The sequence below is a fragment of the Bombus terrestris genome, chromosome 11 (assembly GCF_910591885.1).
Source record: "Bombus terrestris chromosome 11, iyBomTerr1.2, whole genome shotgun sequence".
Classification (NCBI taxonomy): Eukaryota; Metazoa; Arthropoda; class Insecta; order Hymenoptera; family Apidae; genus Bombus; species Bombus terrestris.
This window is the reverse complement of record NC_063279.1, coordinates 6,856,819-6,871,989: the sequence shown is the minus strand read 5'-3', so window position 1 is coordinate 6,871,989 and position 15,171 is coordinate 6,856,819. Positions and strand designations below refer to the sequence as shown.

The window sequence follows — 15,171 nt, the reverse complement described above, 5'->3', positions numbered from 1 at the left end:
TTCTCTCTATATGGAGCAACTTCTGTTAATAAAGTTTCTTTATATCTTCAAAAATAACGGAGATAGCGAAGCGTTAATTCTTATTGAACCACCCTGTATACAGGGTGTCCACGCTATCGCCAGCTAACGTTCTTCTTGCAAACGATAAATACGAGGGAAAAATGAAAAAGGAACGAAATGAATGGTTCAAAGCGAACTGCATGCTCGCTCTCGTCATTCTACGAAAAAATGGATTAGGGTAACGTGGTCGAAAATCGATTATTCGAAAGGTACTACAATTCCAATTTTAAAAAATTTGTCAGACAAGATCGATAAGACAAAGAAGACTTAGATACAAACGATATCTACAAAATTAAAGTTGCGATATCTTTTCAATTGATCTAAGTTGTTAAGGTTAAATTACATTTTCGACAATGTTATCCGGGTACCTTTTCCCGTAGTAGAACGACGACAGGGTTCGATGATACGCAAGAAGAACAAGAAGATCAGCATCTAAAAAGTACGTTCGTTTTTGCGTTTGTGAAAAAGATATTATCGTTATTCGTCGAATTTCCTCTTTCGTTTTTTCCTCGTACTTATCGTTAGCGAAAAAACGCTAACTACTAATAACGTGAACACTCTGTACACGAAAGTGAAATTCTATCCATTGGATCGAAAAAGTCACGAAACAGAGGTGGAAGAAGCGAAGAATTTGTTCAATTAGCGCGTAACTTACGATAGCTTCGGGATCCAGAAAAAGAGAATATAAACAAACGGCAGAGACACGTGACAGCGTAACGCGATTTTGCGATAATTGGCGAGGTACATAAATTACAGTGATTAAGTAAGTACCACGTCTTTCTCATAGCCAGTCGATGTTTCGTGTCGATAAGAAAAGAAAGCAAAGGAATAAGTATACGATAGAGAGATCTGGCGATGCGCTGCTGCCGTGCGCTATTGTTTATTGTCCACGCTGGAAAGATAGCCGAAAGAAGAGTCGTGTTCCCTTTCACTTGCACTCGCGTCATGGATAAAGAAACACCAATCGTGACTAGCGAATACGATAGACTCTGCATTGACCGTGTGTCGCGGAAACGGGATAAAAACCTGCTTATTCAAATAAGGTCTGAATGGATGACGTCGATCTTCGTGCGAAATAAAACGCGAATACAGTGTGTCTCGGTAATCTTAGCGATGCTACGTGTGAAAATAAATCGAAGATAGATAGAATAGAATTCTCTTCTCACGCGGCGCTTGCTTTTCGATAAAATCGAATTTGAAACTTTAGCATTTATTTATCGTTAAACATTTGGAAATTTCGTTAGCACTGTTACAACGAGACAGCGTCATGATTTCGTATATTGGTCAAATTTGAGAACAATCGGAGAATATATATAGAAATTGCGAGATATTTTTATTGCAAACGTGTATTTGATAAAAAATTAGCGTACAGCGTGAATAGCAATGTTAAGCGTACAATGAGCGTTAAGTTAGGTTAGGTTAAATGTAATCCCACTGAATATCGAAGCTTATTATTCTTCTTCCTGTAACCGTGATTTGTTTACCGGACAAAATGCGTGGCAAAATTTCTTTTACGATATTCCTAATCATTACAAACTTAAATGGCTATCGATATTCTTAAAGCTGATGACTCTCACAAAAAAGACTATTTTAATTATTCTTAAGTTAATCGAACCTTACCTGCTAATGTCCGTAGGTGTCAACAATGGTTGATAAAGTTTACTGATGCGATAGATAACTGTCTCCTTAAACGCTTTTGCTATCTCCGTGAAATATTATATACTTTCACTAAATCAAAATTCACTAAACGAGTCTCGTTAATTTCTACATAGATTTCCAGATCTGTTCGAAACTCTACCAACAAGATCATGATAGCGACGCCGACAGCGCTAATAGAAATTTCCAAATGTTTCGTACAGCACGCACAATACGATCAAGATAGAAGATATCTACGACCGTATATACTAATACCGTCGCAAGCATGTCCAAATATCGAACAAAGAACCAAACGATTGACAAACTTACAGAAACTCATAGAGGGCGTTGTTCTCTGATCCAGACGAACTTTCCTCTTCTGATCTAACAGGTTATGAAAACGAAATCTTAAGAAGATAACTGTGCCTCTGTAATATGTATACACAAGTGTCGAATTACCGCGAGCGGCTAAGAAAAGTGAACGTCAGAGGAAACGAACGTGCACACTAGCTGTGGAGAGGGAGAGACTAGAATGAGAAAAATAGAAAAAGGGAGAGAGGGAGAGAAGAATCGCGATTCGTTCCACTAGTTTGCACCGCGACGAGCAACAGAGCCAGAGAGAGAATAGGGGAACATCCTGTCATGGAAATTCACGTCTCCGGACGGAAGTTTGAGGGAGACCACGAACGAGATACGTCGTCGAACCGACAGTTGCACGGATCGTTCGCGCGACGCGTACGCGATAATTCGAACTGGCAGGCACAGAACCAGATCTACGCAATTTGTTGGACGTGGCGCGCCTCACAACCATCATCCATAGAGTATATAACCGATAAGCAAAAGACAATTAGTCGGATCGAATACACGTTCGTCAATGCGTAATGGCGCGTAACCAACGTACGGGGAACCAGGAAATTATTCGAACTGATTCCAAGCATACGGGAACAGTATACGTAACTAGATTTTTATGCGTTTGTAGAAAATCTGAAGATACAAGGGGTGTACAGAATAATATGCACAGAAATATATGAAATATGCAAAGTATGGTACAGTTTATCAGTGGCGAACTTAATCCTTCGGGGGCCTGAAACTAATTGATTATTTTTTACGCATTTTACACGCATTCTAAAAAACGAAAAAATTTTCCAGAATGTTTCGTAATGAGCCTATCGAGTGCTCGATGGGCGTCCCGAATATTCGTACGACGTACTGTTTCAACAAATATTTTCCGTATTTAATTTAAATTAATTTTGCGTTAAAAAGAAGTTCCGACAAGTACGTTTGGGCCCCCATAACCTTCCGGCGTTTATCGCTTATATAGCGTCATTAACGTCAAGATAAATCCACTTCTGTACTTTATAATATTTAATGGATGACAATTTTTGGTTTTAGATTTTATTTCGGGCGATGTGCAGCATTTTCCGCGGGAACGAAATTGGTTTTAACCAATCATACTGATGAACACCTAGCCGACAAAGGTCTTAACTTTAGAAATCGGCGAAAGATTGTGATCATACAGAGCGGTGAGCGGTAAGCGGTGAAACAAGCGATGGCACACGGCCATTGCTAGCGCTTCAAATATCAATTTTGCCGTTTACCGCTTACCGCTCTTCGTATAATCACCGTCTTACCAGCCGCAAAATAAAAAATATCTCAAATCTAATCAAATACTCGCGATTTAAATGCATACAGAACAAACCATACAATAGGTTGAGTAGCAAATTTTAAAAATGGTATCGTCACAATCCACGTGGACGTCACACATCAACAGGTTGACCGAAATTTATTATACACCTTATTTGCGTGACAAACGACCCGAAATTTTTACAGAATCTCATTCTAGTCGAATATTTTGCAATTCAGATACTATACTAGAGCAGAATTTTTCATCTAAATTACAGTTTTTTTAATTATGTATATTGGTGAAAATATGAGTTTACGTAAATATCCGCGGTCTAGTTATATCATAAAATAAAAGGCTTATTTGATTATAGCCAGAAAATCAAATCCACCGTAAATGGTGAAAATTTCGTTAGTTACCGTTAACCATCATTGATGGACCGAAATTGATTTTGGTCACGAATTACGAATAATGGTAATTATTGGTATATACATTACGGGTAATGCAAATATTTTTCGACTACTGTATGATAACTGTAATAACCAATATTGGTGATTAACCATTTATCGGCGATGGAATTGTTTTTGGTTTCTAATATTATTATCGTATTATCGATGATGAAAATACGTATCAATCAACAGTAACCGTTATTCATAACAGGAAATATTTTTCATTATTTAGGAATGGCTGTTGGTAACCGAATAATTGTTCTCTTCGGCGATAATTATTCGGAAAAAATTATTCGCAAAGGAAAGCAATTTGACTGCAATTTGAATACAATCAACGTATGATAGAAATGAAGAAGCGGAGAGAATGTGCAATTACCTTTAGTATGATTTTCTAGTTTTCTAGAAGCTACTCGAATTTGGATGGCGAGCGAAGATTTACGTTTAGTTTACGTAGATTCATTAGCTTATTGTTATTAGACGAATTGTAAAAAGAAAAGAGAGAGAAAGTTTGCCAGATCGTGGTTTTTTTCAATTAAATATTTTCAATTTTCTCCATTTGAATTGGCGTGTTTCAATTTCAAACTTGGAACATAGGTTGAGTAGTCGATTAAGAGTAGATTTCTAGAAACTCGATGCTCTGTGTTTATCTTCCGGGTGAACTTTCGAGGCAAAGAATGCAAAGGGAGGAATAAAGTGCACCAGCATCGTTCTGGCCTGTTTGGAATGCGTACTATTCCTGGAGATTCTTGAGCAACTCGTTGTACTAACTCGTTGACCAAAGAAAAATCCCCTTGCACTGTATCTTAATGTGCATTTCGATATATCCAATAGTAGTTCTCGTATAAGAAATCCTATAGCCCTTTAACTGTTTAATATTAAACCATAAAGAGGCAGTGTTCAATTTTTTTTCTCAATTAATTTAGAATAAAGAAATTGAAGTATTTGTAACATTATGGAAACTATATATATATATATATATATATATATATATATATATATATATATAGTACTAGGTCCTTAATGAGTTAAAATACTTTTTTTTACAAAAATAAACTTATATCTTTCCCGTTTAGTCTTCATATGACAAATGCTTTATAACACGAAATAGCCATAAAAAAATCCTTAAATATTTATATACTTTATGTGAAGGCTAAAAATGAAAAATACATATAAAGTGATAAAAAGTAGAAAAAAAAATGACCTCCGATCCTGCCAGGATTCGAACCTGGAATCTTCTGATCCGTAGTCAGACGCGTTATCCGTTGCGCCACAGGACCAACTCTTTACCTTACCTTTAAATTTGATATAAGAAGTACACATATAAATCTTATATCGAAGAAACTGCGAATATAAAACTTAAATACTAACAGACATCTTCAAATTTTACATGATTTACTTAAAGTATAGTAAAAACGGACAAAAGAAGAGAAGGAAAAAGAAAAGAAAGAGGATAGTTATACCCGTTATGCTATAAAACAGTTTTGCTCGTCTAATTGCCAGTTTACGATGTTTTAAAAGAGAGCAAAACAGATTGTAGAAAAGAGCATATATTTATAAAATCTCATAAAATGTCAGTCAACCCCTGACATTTAACGTGAACTAACGTTTAGACAATGTACGTAAACACCGGGAGAAATTGTTAACGAGTCAACGAGCCAGATATCGGAATCGCGTTGTATTATTATATGACATTAAATGTCATCGTGATGGAATATCGACTCACCGTGGCCAAACGGAACAGAGCGTTAGAATGAAAAAATAAGGCACGCACAACGAGATTGGGAACGCGGGCGATACACGTTCGAACGTGCACGGCACACAACTCCGACTTTCGAAACAATACACACCTCGTGACACTTCCGCGAAACAATAATAATCAACACTATCAAACGATCTTTCTAACGTTGGTTCATTTTTTAAACGACCGACGATACACACCCAATAAAAAGATTTTCCATAATTATTCGTGTTCGACACGAATAGTAAATTGTTCGTTGGTTAAAAAAGAAAAAAAAAATTCTGACGTACGAGTTACTGAAAAAGCACGTAATTCACGAGTAACGTCAATGTCACCCCGCCACTGTCCATGGAATAACAGGAGGGTGTCGATCCAGTCGAAGAAATTGGGAAAAATCGCGTTTCGATGTTTGCCACGAATAATTGATCATTCTTCACTCACCCTTCAGAGTTAGATCAGTCACGTGAACAACATAACTACGCGCGTCCCGTTCAAATACTCGAAAACACGAGCGAAACAGGCCGAGAGCTGTCACAAACCGTCGTTACACTCGCCATTTTGATTTACACTGACACTCAGAAACGACCAGCGAGGTGTTTTACCGCCAGTACGCATGCGCGCGACAGGTGGCTGCCCGGGAGTTGAACAGTGTCTTTATACAACGCATCGTTGATATTCTAACCGAAAATTTCTAATAACTTGTTTAACTTGTTTAATGCAACATTAGAATATTTTAGAATCGTAAAATTATATAAGAATAATAAATTGTTGTGCGTATGTGTGTGTATATAGGAATTATCGAAATGTAGGGTGTTCTACCACCAATGTATTTTCATATTGAAGTTCCTACCTCTTGCGAGGAACTACAGCTGCTTTACCGGTTTAGTGTTATTCCATGTGTTATCGACTCAGCATAGAATACTACTGCAACGCCAATAGTAGATGGAATACTTAAAACTACTTGCATATGGTATACAATGTTCTAATGTCGGTCAAGTCGCATACTTTCTGTTCATTTCATTCCCAATTTTTGATTAATAAGTTATCCTCTGTTTCCAACATTCCAAACATTGATTAATCAAATATGTATATATATGTATATGATATGTATACGTAACTGATGTCTTGATGCCAAAGTAAAGACTACGTAGTAAATGTAAGAAAATTTAAATGTTCGATATGTATCGATGAATATTAAATTGATAAATTAGAAATTTACAAATATTTTTAGATAACATCGATTATTGTTCTAATAATATTAGGAATCATACGAAGTGTTATGCTTTCTTTATCATATATTGCAATTCAAATTACACATATTTACAAATTTGGTCGTAATATATTTACAATAATACTTTAACTAAGAACGGTTTGAAAACCGGATAAATTTTCTATATATTTTGTGAACATTGACATTTACATAGATTTTAAAAATTGACAGAAATTGATCAACAAGAATAGACGAATTTTATTAATGGACAAAAATGTGCTTATTCTATATCTATACGGTACATACATCAAACGGTAGGATTATGTCTTAAATTAATCTCAAAGTTAACAGGTTATTCCTATGTACAGAATATTTTCATACAAAGTACAATATCATTGACTATTTCCTTCGACACCATGAAAAATAAGTTCAAAATTATTTTGTTCGTATATTAATGTACATACATATGTACATAATCGATAATACATGTTTTTTATTATTTTTCATACTATTGCTGTAAATACTAGAAAATATCATTTCTTCAACGTTTTTTAAAATATCGATAGAAAACCGTTTACTGTCGCAGTTATCAAGAATGCAATGAACTAACTTTGCATATTACAGTCTTACCACATTTCAAAACCGCGAGAACTCTATTCCATTGAACATATATCAATACATGTATCAATACTATGTATCAATACTGTACTATACATGTATCAATACATGTATAGTACAAATACAAATTATAAGACATTTATGTTAATGGAAGTTCGTGCTATTTATTCACGCGGAAGCACAGTGCTCTCTTTATCACTAATCTTTTTAAAAAAATATAGCTATTTTCGCTTTATACTCAGTTCAAACAATGTCTATATCATCTTACATTATAACATTTCACAATCCTAATTTCTTTACAACAGAATCTTTCCCCTAACCTCAATTACCAGAAATAAAATATATCTATAAAATATATATAAACTTGTTTAAACAAAATGTTCGTTCATCTAAAAGCTTTATAAAAATCTGTAACTGCAAATTCATATAATAACAATCCTAGTTTCATAGTGATACTATATATCTTACAACAGCACGAATTATTATGCAAACGGTATGAAAAAGATATCGCATTGGCTGGGGTTATTTCATACTTGTTTCATATTTTCTGCATCTTAATTGCAAACATAGATTAAATATATTTTCTACCCCTAATATAGCCATGAAGTTCTTAAATACTCTTTCTACCATCATAATCCTTTTCTATAATTATGATAATATTCACTATTAAAAATAGACTTACAAATAACAAGATTCATAAAAAAAATAAATTTATCTTTAATATATATATATATATGTATATATATATAGATAAAGAGATGTGATGTTTTTTCGAAAATGTCACGAACTTCCAGAATCTAGTAGAATTACTTGGAATTATTTTACAAGTGCAAAATTACTATTCGACGGTAGTAACAAAATATACAACAAAAATGTATAATCTATTTCGTTTCAATGTTTCTTAGTTGGTAACTATTATAAAATAATTAATAGAAACGCAGTCTTTTACAAAATGGTACTGAAACATTGGAATTACACGATTCGTCAATATTCTTATCTCGTTATTCATTTTTGTTTAAGGCTTAACACATTCGCTGCTACAAAAATATAGTTTCTCTACCTCTGAAATTACACAGTTGTCGTCAGAAACGTCTTTATTTCAGGTGATATCTGTTAACACACTGTTCATTATTGTTTTTGTCTTTCTAAGTCTTTCGTTAAAGCTCATAAAAACAAAAACGCAACAGTTAAATGAACAGCGTTATTTAAATATGTAGTTAAAGCGACGATAATGTTGCATCAGTAGCAGCAAAAATTGTTAACGTTGGATTAATGCATATTAAATGCCGTTTTATACAATAAAGCTTTAATTCTACGTAGTTTCTTCATATGTATCGTATTTGATCATAGTAATTTCAATATAGTTCGATATGTTTTTTGAAAACTAATTATTTTTTCTAATTACTTCTGATTCATAACATTTTTGGAATTAGTCAATTATAGAATTCAGAAAGTCTACAAATAGAGCTGATATAATTTCTTCGTTTATAAATTCCTTTGAAATAATTTGCACATTAAAAAATTGATAGATTTAGAAAAATTAGATTTCCAGAAATCTTTATGCTTCCAACACTACTACTTTTTCCAAATTTAAATTTCGCAAGAAAATCTTTACATCGAATACACGTGACTTATATAATAAATTCCTTCTTTAACGAGGTTGATAATTAATAATGGGACAGAATTGAATGCGTGTTGTATTAGCGCGCGAAATTCAAACTTGAAAAAAACGACATTCATACGCTTCAATCTAATACATATGTATGTGTATATATATGTAACAAAATCTTTAGTCTTAACTATCTATTTTTATAAAATAATATATCATTGTTACCACTCTTCTCATAACAATAAAATAAATTCATTTACTTGAGCATTTTTTAAGCTTCCATCATTCTATTTTTTCTTGATTTATAATCCATTCAGAACCAAACAATGAGCTAACGTGTAAAAGTTGCGTAAACGCAACATTATTATAAAAAAAAGGTACGCCAAACAAGTTATATAATGTTCAAAAGTTCAACTTTTTTAAAATTGGCAATATCATAATATTTAGGTGAAAGAAGAAATGCTAAAGATAAGAAAATTCAATAAATTTTTAGAATTTCATAATCACAATGTAAATTCGATAAGATTGGATAATGTAAATTAACAAAAGCATGATAAGATTATAAATGAAATGTTACGTTAACGCAACGTTGGTTCTTAAATAGGTTACTCACTCGACACGTCACTCTCCGATTGATTACTCTCTCTTTCCCTTCTTGTGCTATACTCAACGAAACAGAAAGTAGTAGTACCAATAACGATCGTTATCGTTAAGATTAGGAGCTGTATATGGAGATAAACGACATTACTGTAAGCGAAACTTACCGCAGCCGCGACCGATTGACAAAATTTAAACAGTGCGAAAGCTGGTGCACTTCGTTGTGGAAATAATATGCCTAATAACGAATAGACCTGGGTATTGAAACAAGCATCTCCAAAACCCAGAGCGAGACTTCCAGCCATTGCCAAAACTGGCGAGGGAGTGATATATCCTATGCCGTCGGTATCTGCGAATGGCGAGTCGTTCGGTAGATTCAAGAAAATGGAAACGAAAGCGAATAAATGTGCGCAGAATCCGGTAAGCACCACCGACCACACGCCACAGACACGAGATACTTTCGAGCCAAAGATGCCAAAGAGAGCTCCGCCAACCACTTCTCCGATTCCAATGAAAATTCCAGAAAGACCAATCAGACTCTTACGCGAATCACCCATTGCTTTGGTGAATCCGATACTGGACGAGTAGACTCCCGAATAAAACGTCAACACCAGTCCAGTATACACAAACATGGAAGATAGCAAAAGTATCTTTTTCGTAATAAAAAGATCGATCGCATCGGTTAAAGCATGCCAGGCAGCTAACAACGGTTTCTTCCTTGCGGGTTCTGGTATGCGAAGTTCTTTGTCAGCGCTCGAGACACCTTCCGCTTCGCCTAAAACTAGGCTATTCGATATTCTTCTCAAGGTAGCCAGTAAACATGTGCCGAGAATCGCTAATCCGGTGAGCACACCGAAAACGAGTCTCCTGGTCGTCGCATTAATCTTTGAATCGGTAAACATGAAGTAGACGAAAAGGTTGCCAACAAACATGGAGCACTGAAAAATCGCCCAAAATATACCAGCGTTTCTGGACATCGTGTCCGAGTCGCTATTCTCCGTTAGGTATTGTCCGTGTCCAGTCCATATCAAAGCAGCTCCCAGACCTAGGATACAGGAAGCAGCATAAAGCAGAACGTTTTGAGGCCAGAGGAAAGATCCTATGAAAAGGACGTAGCAACAAGCGCCGGTCAATATAGCGATCCTCGGCCCTGTCATCGAAATGTACGACGGCGCTAACCAATTGCACGTGGCAAACACGGCATAGATTATCGCTAAGCTAGTGTAGGCCTCGCCAGTGAAATTCGGATCATCCTCGTTAATACTTTGCAGCACTGTTTTCTGCAAAGAAAATAAGCCTAATATAATAGAATATAATGTGTTTATGTTTTTAGGAAGTTGGATTTTCGTTATCTTTGTCATTTTTCAAATACTTCGACATATTTAGTTACAATATGGTCGATAGGTTATCTTGAGTAGAACTATAAGGACCATGATTGTTAGAATCCGATTTTAAAAAATTGTGGAATAAAAATATATATTAGCTTAAATGATTTTTATTACGAATGACTATTATAAATGATTAATATTTCTTTTTTATTCTAACGTGAAGGAAGTAATTGGCCATTTGCATGGATCGCATTAATATTTGAAAGTTTTTGCATTTCAGCAACGATGAACAAAGTATATATAGATATACTGATGCCCATGATCAGAATCTAACATCTAACTCTAGACCGAAACGTTTTAATCTTGTTCTTTCAATAAAAGTGAAAGGTTTCTTTTTATGCAGTATAAAATATAGCTTAGAAAGAGATAAACCTTATTGCGTTGAAAATTAATTTAGCGCGTCACGTAATACCAGAAACTATGGAATAACTAACAAAGTAGAGTGTTAAGTCAAGTAATCAATGTTTACTTAATTTTAACCAATCACCGATATCCTTTCATTGCTTACTACTTAGGTCTTTAGTTCACTGTTTATAAAACAGGTCAACATGATTTCGTAAGTTAATAAATGTCATCTTTAGAATAAATTATATGATGACGATCAAATGATTTTAAAAAATGTAAAATGCACTAATAATTTGTTAATAGTACATTTTTAATATTAATCTCAAAATAGGCAATAAGTTATAATAAAAAAATATTGCAAGAATGTATTCTAAAAACAAATTAATTTCAATTATCGTAAATTGTTGCAATCTGTTGTTATACTAACAAATTTGATTACAGATGCCAATATCATCATTGATATTTTTATACATAAATGTAGAAAACAACATACAGAACTTCACGATGATCCCAATTTAAAAATATTATTTTTATGAGATAGATATTACACACCGACCTTATTTTAATAAATATTTTTATTTATACAGTCATTATCTGTTTGATTTTATACTTATTGCAAACTAGATCACGGCTTTTTTGCTTTCATCTTCATTGCGGGATAAAATTGATAGGAGTTATCAGGGCTTGACAATTAAATGATATCTCTTTCTTGCTGTGCATTGAATCATTCATTAAACACGTTCTATACGATATGTACATATCGATGTGCCATATTCAATGTAATATGTATTTGTATTCTGTATTTATAACATTATATGTACGTCTTTATAAAGATGAAAGAAATAATATTATCTTATCGACATATATGTCATATTGTGGCTTTTAGTTTGTACTTTAATACAGAATGGAATAACATTTTTATTATATCGTTACAACAATTGTAATGACGACCATTAAAGTTATAAAATTATATGTTATTGTTAAAAGAAAATAATACTTTAATCTACAATTTTTACGCATTATACGTACTTATAGGAAATAATAATAATAACAAAAATTCCTACTTTTATCTTAGATCTGATAAATGGCTGATAGTGATATTATCGGCTTAAATTTCAGCTAAGAGTAATGTTATGCTTATCGCATATTAAGAATGTAACAAAGAATAATAATTTTACATTTGGATTCAAACCAGATTGACGCGGTTCGACTTAACTGTTTCTCTTCTCGTAGCTCATTCGTTTTATGTAATAGATGCTAACGGAATGTGACATTTGTCACTAATTTTTTATAACGACACTCGAGAAATTATCTTTTAAATATACTTGTTATAAACATCCTTAAATGATAAAAATATGTGTATAATTCCATTTAAAGAAATTACATTGATATTGAAATCTTTGTAGATAAAGATTAAAAAGAAAAAATGAATCTGGATATTCTGTTAAGTTTCTCCTATACAAACAACTGACTCTTTCATGACAATATTTTTTTTAACATTGTATGTATAAAATTTCAAAGTCACATGTTTATATTTGTTTAAATGAATGCTATGATATTAATGATGCATGCTTTTATTCTAATGAAACATATTCTAATGCTCATATTCTAATGAATCACTTTAATGAATTACTCTATTGTGAAAAACATTTTACATATTCTTACGTAAAAAGTACTGCGCATATAAAAATGACAAGATATGCTATCTGTTAATCATATAACAACAATATATATATAATAATAATATTATTATTATAGTTAATCTATATTAGATTACATTATAATTAATATTATTATATTTATCACTAATTTATGTTTTCAAATTATTAGGTGTATTGTTAAATATGTTAATATAATAATCATGTGATTTTAAAACTTCAACAAAGAATCATTATAGGTATGGAATACATAAAAAACATTCTATATTTCTTAACATAATAGTATATAAGTAAAGATAGTTAAAGAAATACTAATGGACAATTTAATTATTGATTTTTAATGATTCCAAAATTATTACATTTGCAGTACTTAATACTAAATAACTTTTACTTAAAATAATGGCTCCATAACTTAAACCATGCACAGTAATGAACACAATATGTTTTGGGCATACAATAAAAAATACGTAAATAAAGTGTTTAAGGTAATTTCAATTGATTATGATAAATATTGCAACTAAATGTTCAACTTACAATATTATTTATTACTATAACATATAACAAAGCTATAAGAATAATGAAAGTTTCTTTTAAATTTGACATATGCTAACCTTACGTAGTTAAAAAAAACAGTTTCATACATTGTCCATTTAAATGGTTCCATCAAACCTTATCTTAACATTAATTTATGTTCAGCTACATATTGACAATATTTCCGCAAAATATTACAAATTTTATTCATTTTCAGTTTACTCACTAATTACATTTTAAATTTTTCATATAACAAATGGATAATTATAAAACCAGAGGGAGAAGTATTTCCTCTGTGATAAAACTAAATATTACTCATGCATATACAAAACCTATTCAATTTATGTATATGTTGTATCAAATGTTATCCATATAAACCACATTGAATAATGATTTATATAAAATAAAATGTATATGTATATTTTGTACAAAAATGCCAAATATATGTAATAAAGAAAGATAAAAAAATTCAGATCAACATTAAAATATTGCGATGATCTTATTTTCAAACTTACCTCGATATTTCCCATTGTCTGAAACGCGGTAAATACCAGCATAAATCCCCAACTTAGTATCAACACATTTAAAAAGCCTCTATCTATTGTCATGATGATCACTTTGAATAAAATTTACCAAAAATAGAGGAAAAGACTGAGAAAAGGTCGAGACAAATCTTCTGCGCGAACACTTCAAGTGTCGTTAACCGATATTGTGTATTAAGAGTCAACAGATGGTCACGATTAGTTGAGAAATAAAGGCCAACGTGTGACAACTAACAATACATAATTCCCTTCTTCCCTTTCTCAATTGACATGATTTGAAGTCATCGTCAAAATATGGTTGAATAGTTATCGATTATATGATACGTTACAACGAATATCGATATATCGATATCTTACACATTACGAATAGGTTATGATTGCTATACTTATTTAACGCTTGTATTGTATAATAACGTTTTTTCGAAAAACATTTCGTAGTACGAAAAATATATCAAACTTATATACAATTTTGCTAATATTTATTTTATTTCAATATCATTGATTCAAACATCTATAAAAACTTTTTATGAAAAAGGTTTTGTATTAAAATGTAATTTATACAAACAAGTTTGAAAATATACATATATATTTATTTCTTATATTTTGCAGAGATCGCAAAAGTATTCATCGATAAATCTTGATACTCAGTGGGATCATATTTAATATTTATTCTATGGTTAAGATAATTAGTATGCAGCTATTCATGCTGTATACTAAATTTTTACTAATTATATGTTTGCAATATCTTGTAACTAAATAAGTTATAAATTTAAGCAATATTTTATTTTATTTCCTCCATCTACATATTATGGTTTTTGGATAGAATCATTGCTTGTTTTACATCTTAAGCTTACAAATAAATCTTCAATTTAAAACTTAAGACATATATTCTTAAAACCTAGCTAGCTAATCTATGGTAACAGAATTTCTTTGATAAATTTGAATATAATTATGATAATCGTATCTCATTACAGCGCTAATAAAATTTCAAATTGTTTTATATAAAATCCACAGAATGCATACAATGTACAATAACGTAATAAAATAATATCGTTATAATCTTTAATAGGTAGAACGAAATTCTACTGTAGTTTTATTGCTTTGTTGTACCCATAAAAATATAAATTTGCATAAAAATCCACAATTTATATATAATAGACACAATAAATA

General features: G+C 32.0%; 2 protein-coding genes and 1 non-coding gene across 7 annotated transcripts in view; all 3 read right to left on the bottom strand.

The window, feature by feature from the left end:
• The window catches only part of LOC100644216, a 42,583-nt gene extending 36,493 nt beyond the window's left edge, over nucleotides 1-6,090 (bottom strand). Inside the window, exon 1 of one of the 4 annotated variants that reach the window (XM_003399104.4) lies at nucleotides 5,945-6,090. The gene's annotated coding sequence lies outside the window, so the exon portion shown is untranslated. Of the gene's footprint in view, nucleotides 1-1,680; nucleotides 1,827-2,025; nucleotides 2,437-5,488 lie in introns of those variants that run through there. The other 3 variants (XM_012314028.3, XM_012314030.3, XM_012314031.3) reach the window with 3 other exon arrangements.
• On the bottom strand, nucleotides 4,970-5,042 carry TRNAR-ACG. The gene has a single exon. It is a non-coding gene; the product is annotated as a tRNA-Arg (tRNA).
• Nucleotides 6,091-6,780: 690 nt separating the features above from the next.
• LOC100644413 (UNC93-like protein MFSD11) lies at nucleotides 6,781-14,286 on the bottom strand. Of its 2 annotated transcripts, XM_048410443.1 has the most exons (3): nucleotides 13,975-14,286; nucleotides 9,705-10,817; nucleotides 6,781-9,600 (listed from the first exon to the last, which is right to left on the bottom strand). In XM_048410443.1, exons 1-3 carry the CDS (start codon nucleotides 14,065-14,067, stop codon nucleotides 9,577-9,579), a joined length of 1,230 nt encoding a protein of 409 aa, XP_048266400.1. In that variant the 5' UTR covers nucleotides 14,068-14,286; the 3' UTR covers nucleotides 6,781-9,576. The 2 variants fall into 2 exon arrangements, with proteins under 2 accessions (XP_048266400.1, XP_003399153.1); XM_003399105.4 differs by having other exon boundaries at nucleotides 6,781-10,817.
• Nucleotides 14,287-15,171: the final 885 nt, after the last annotated feature.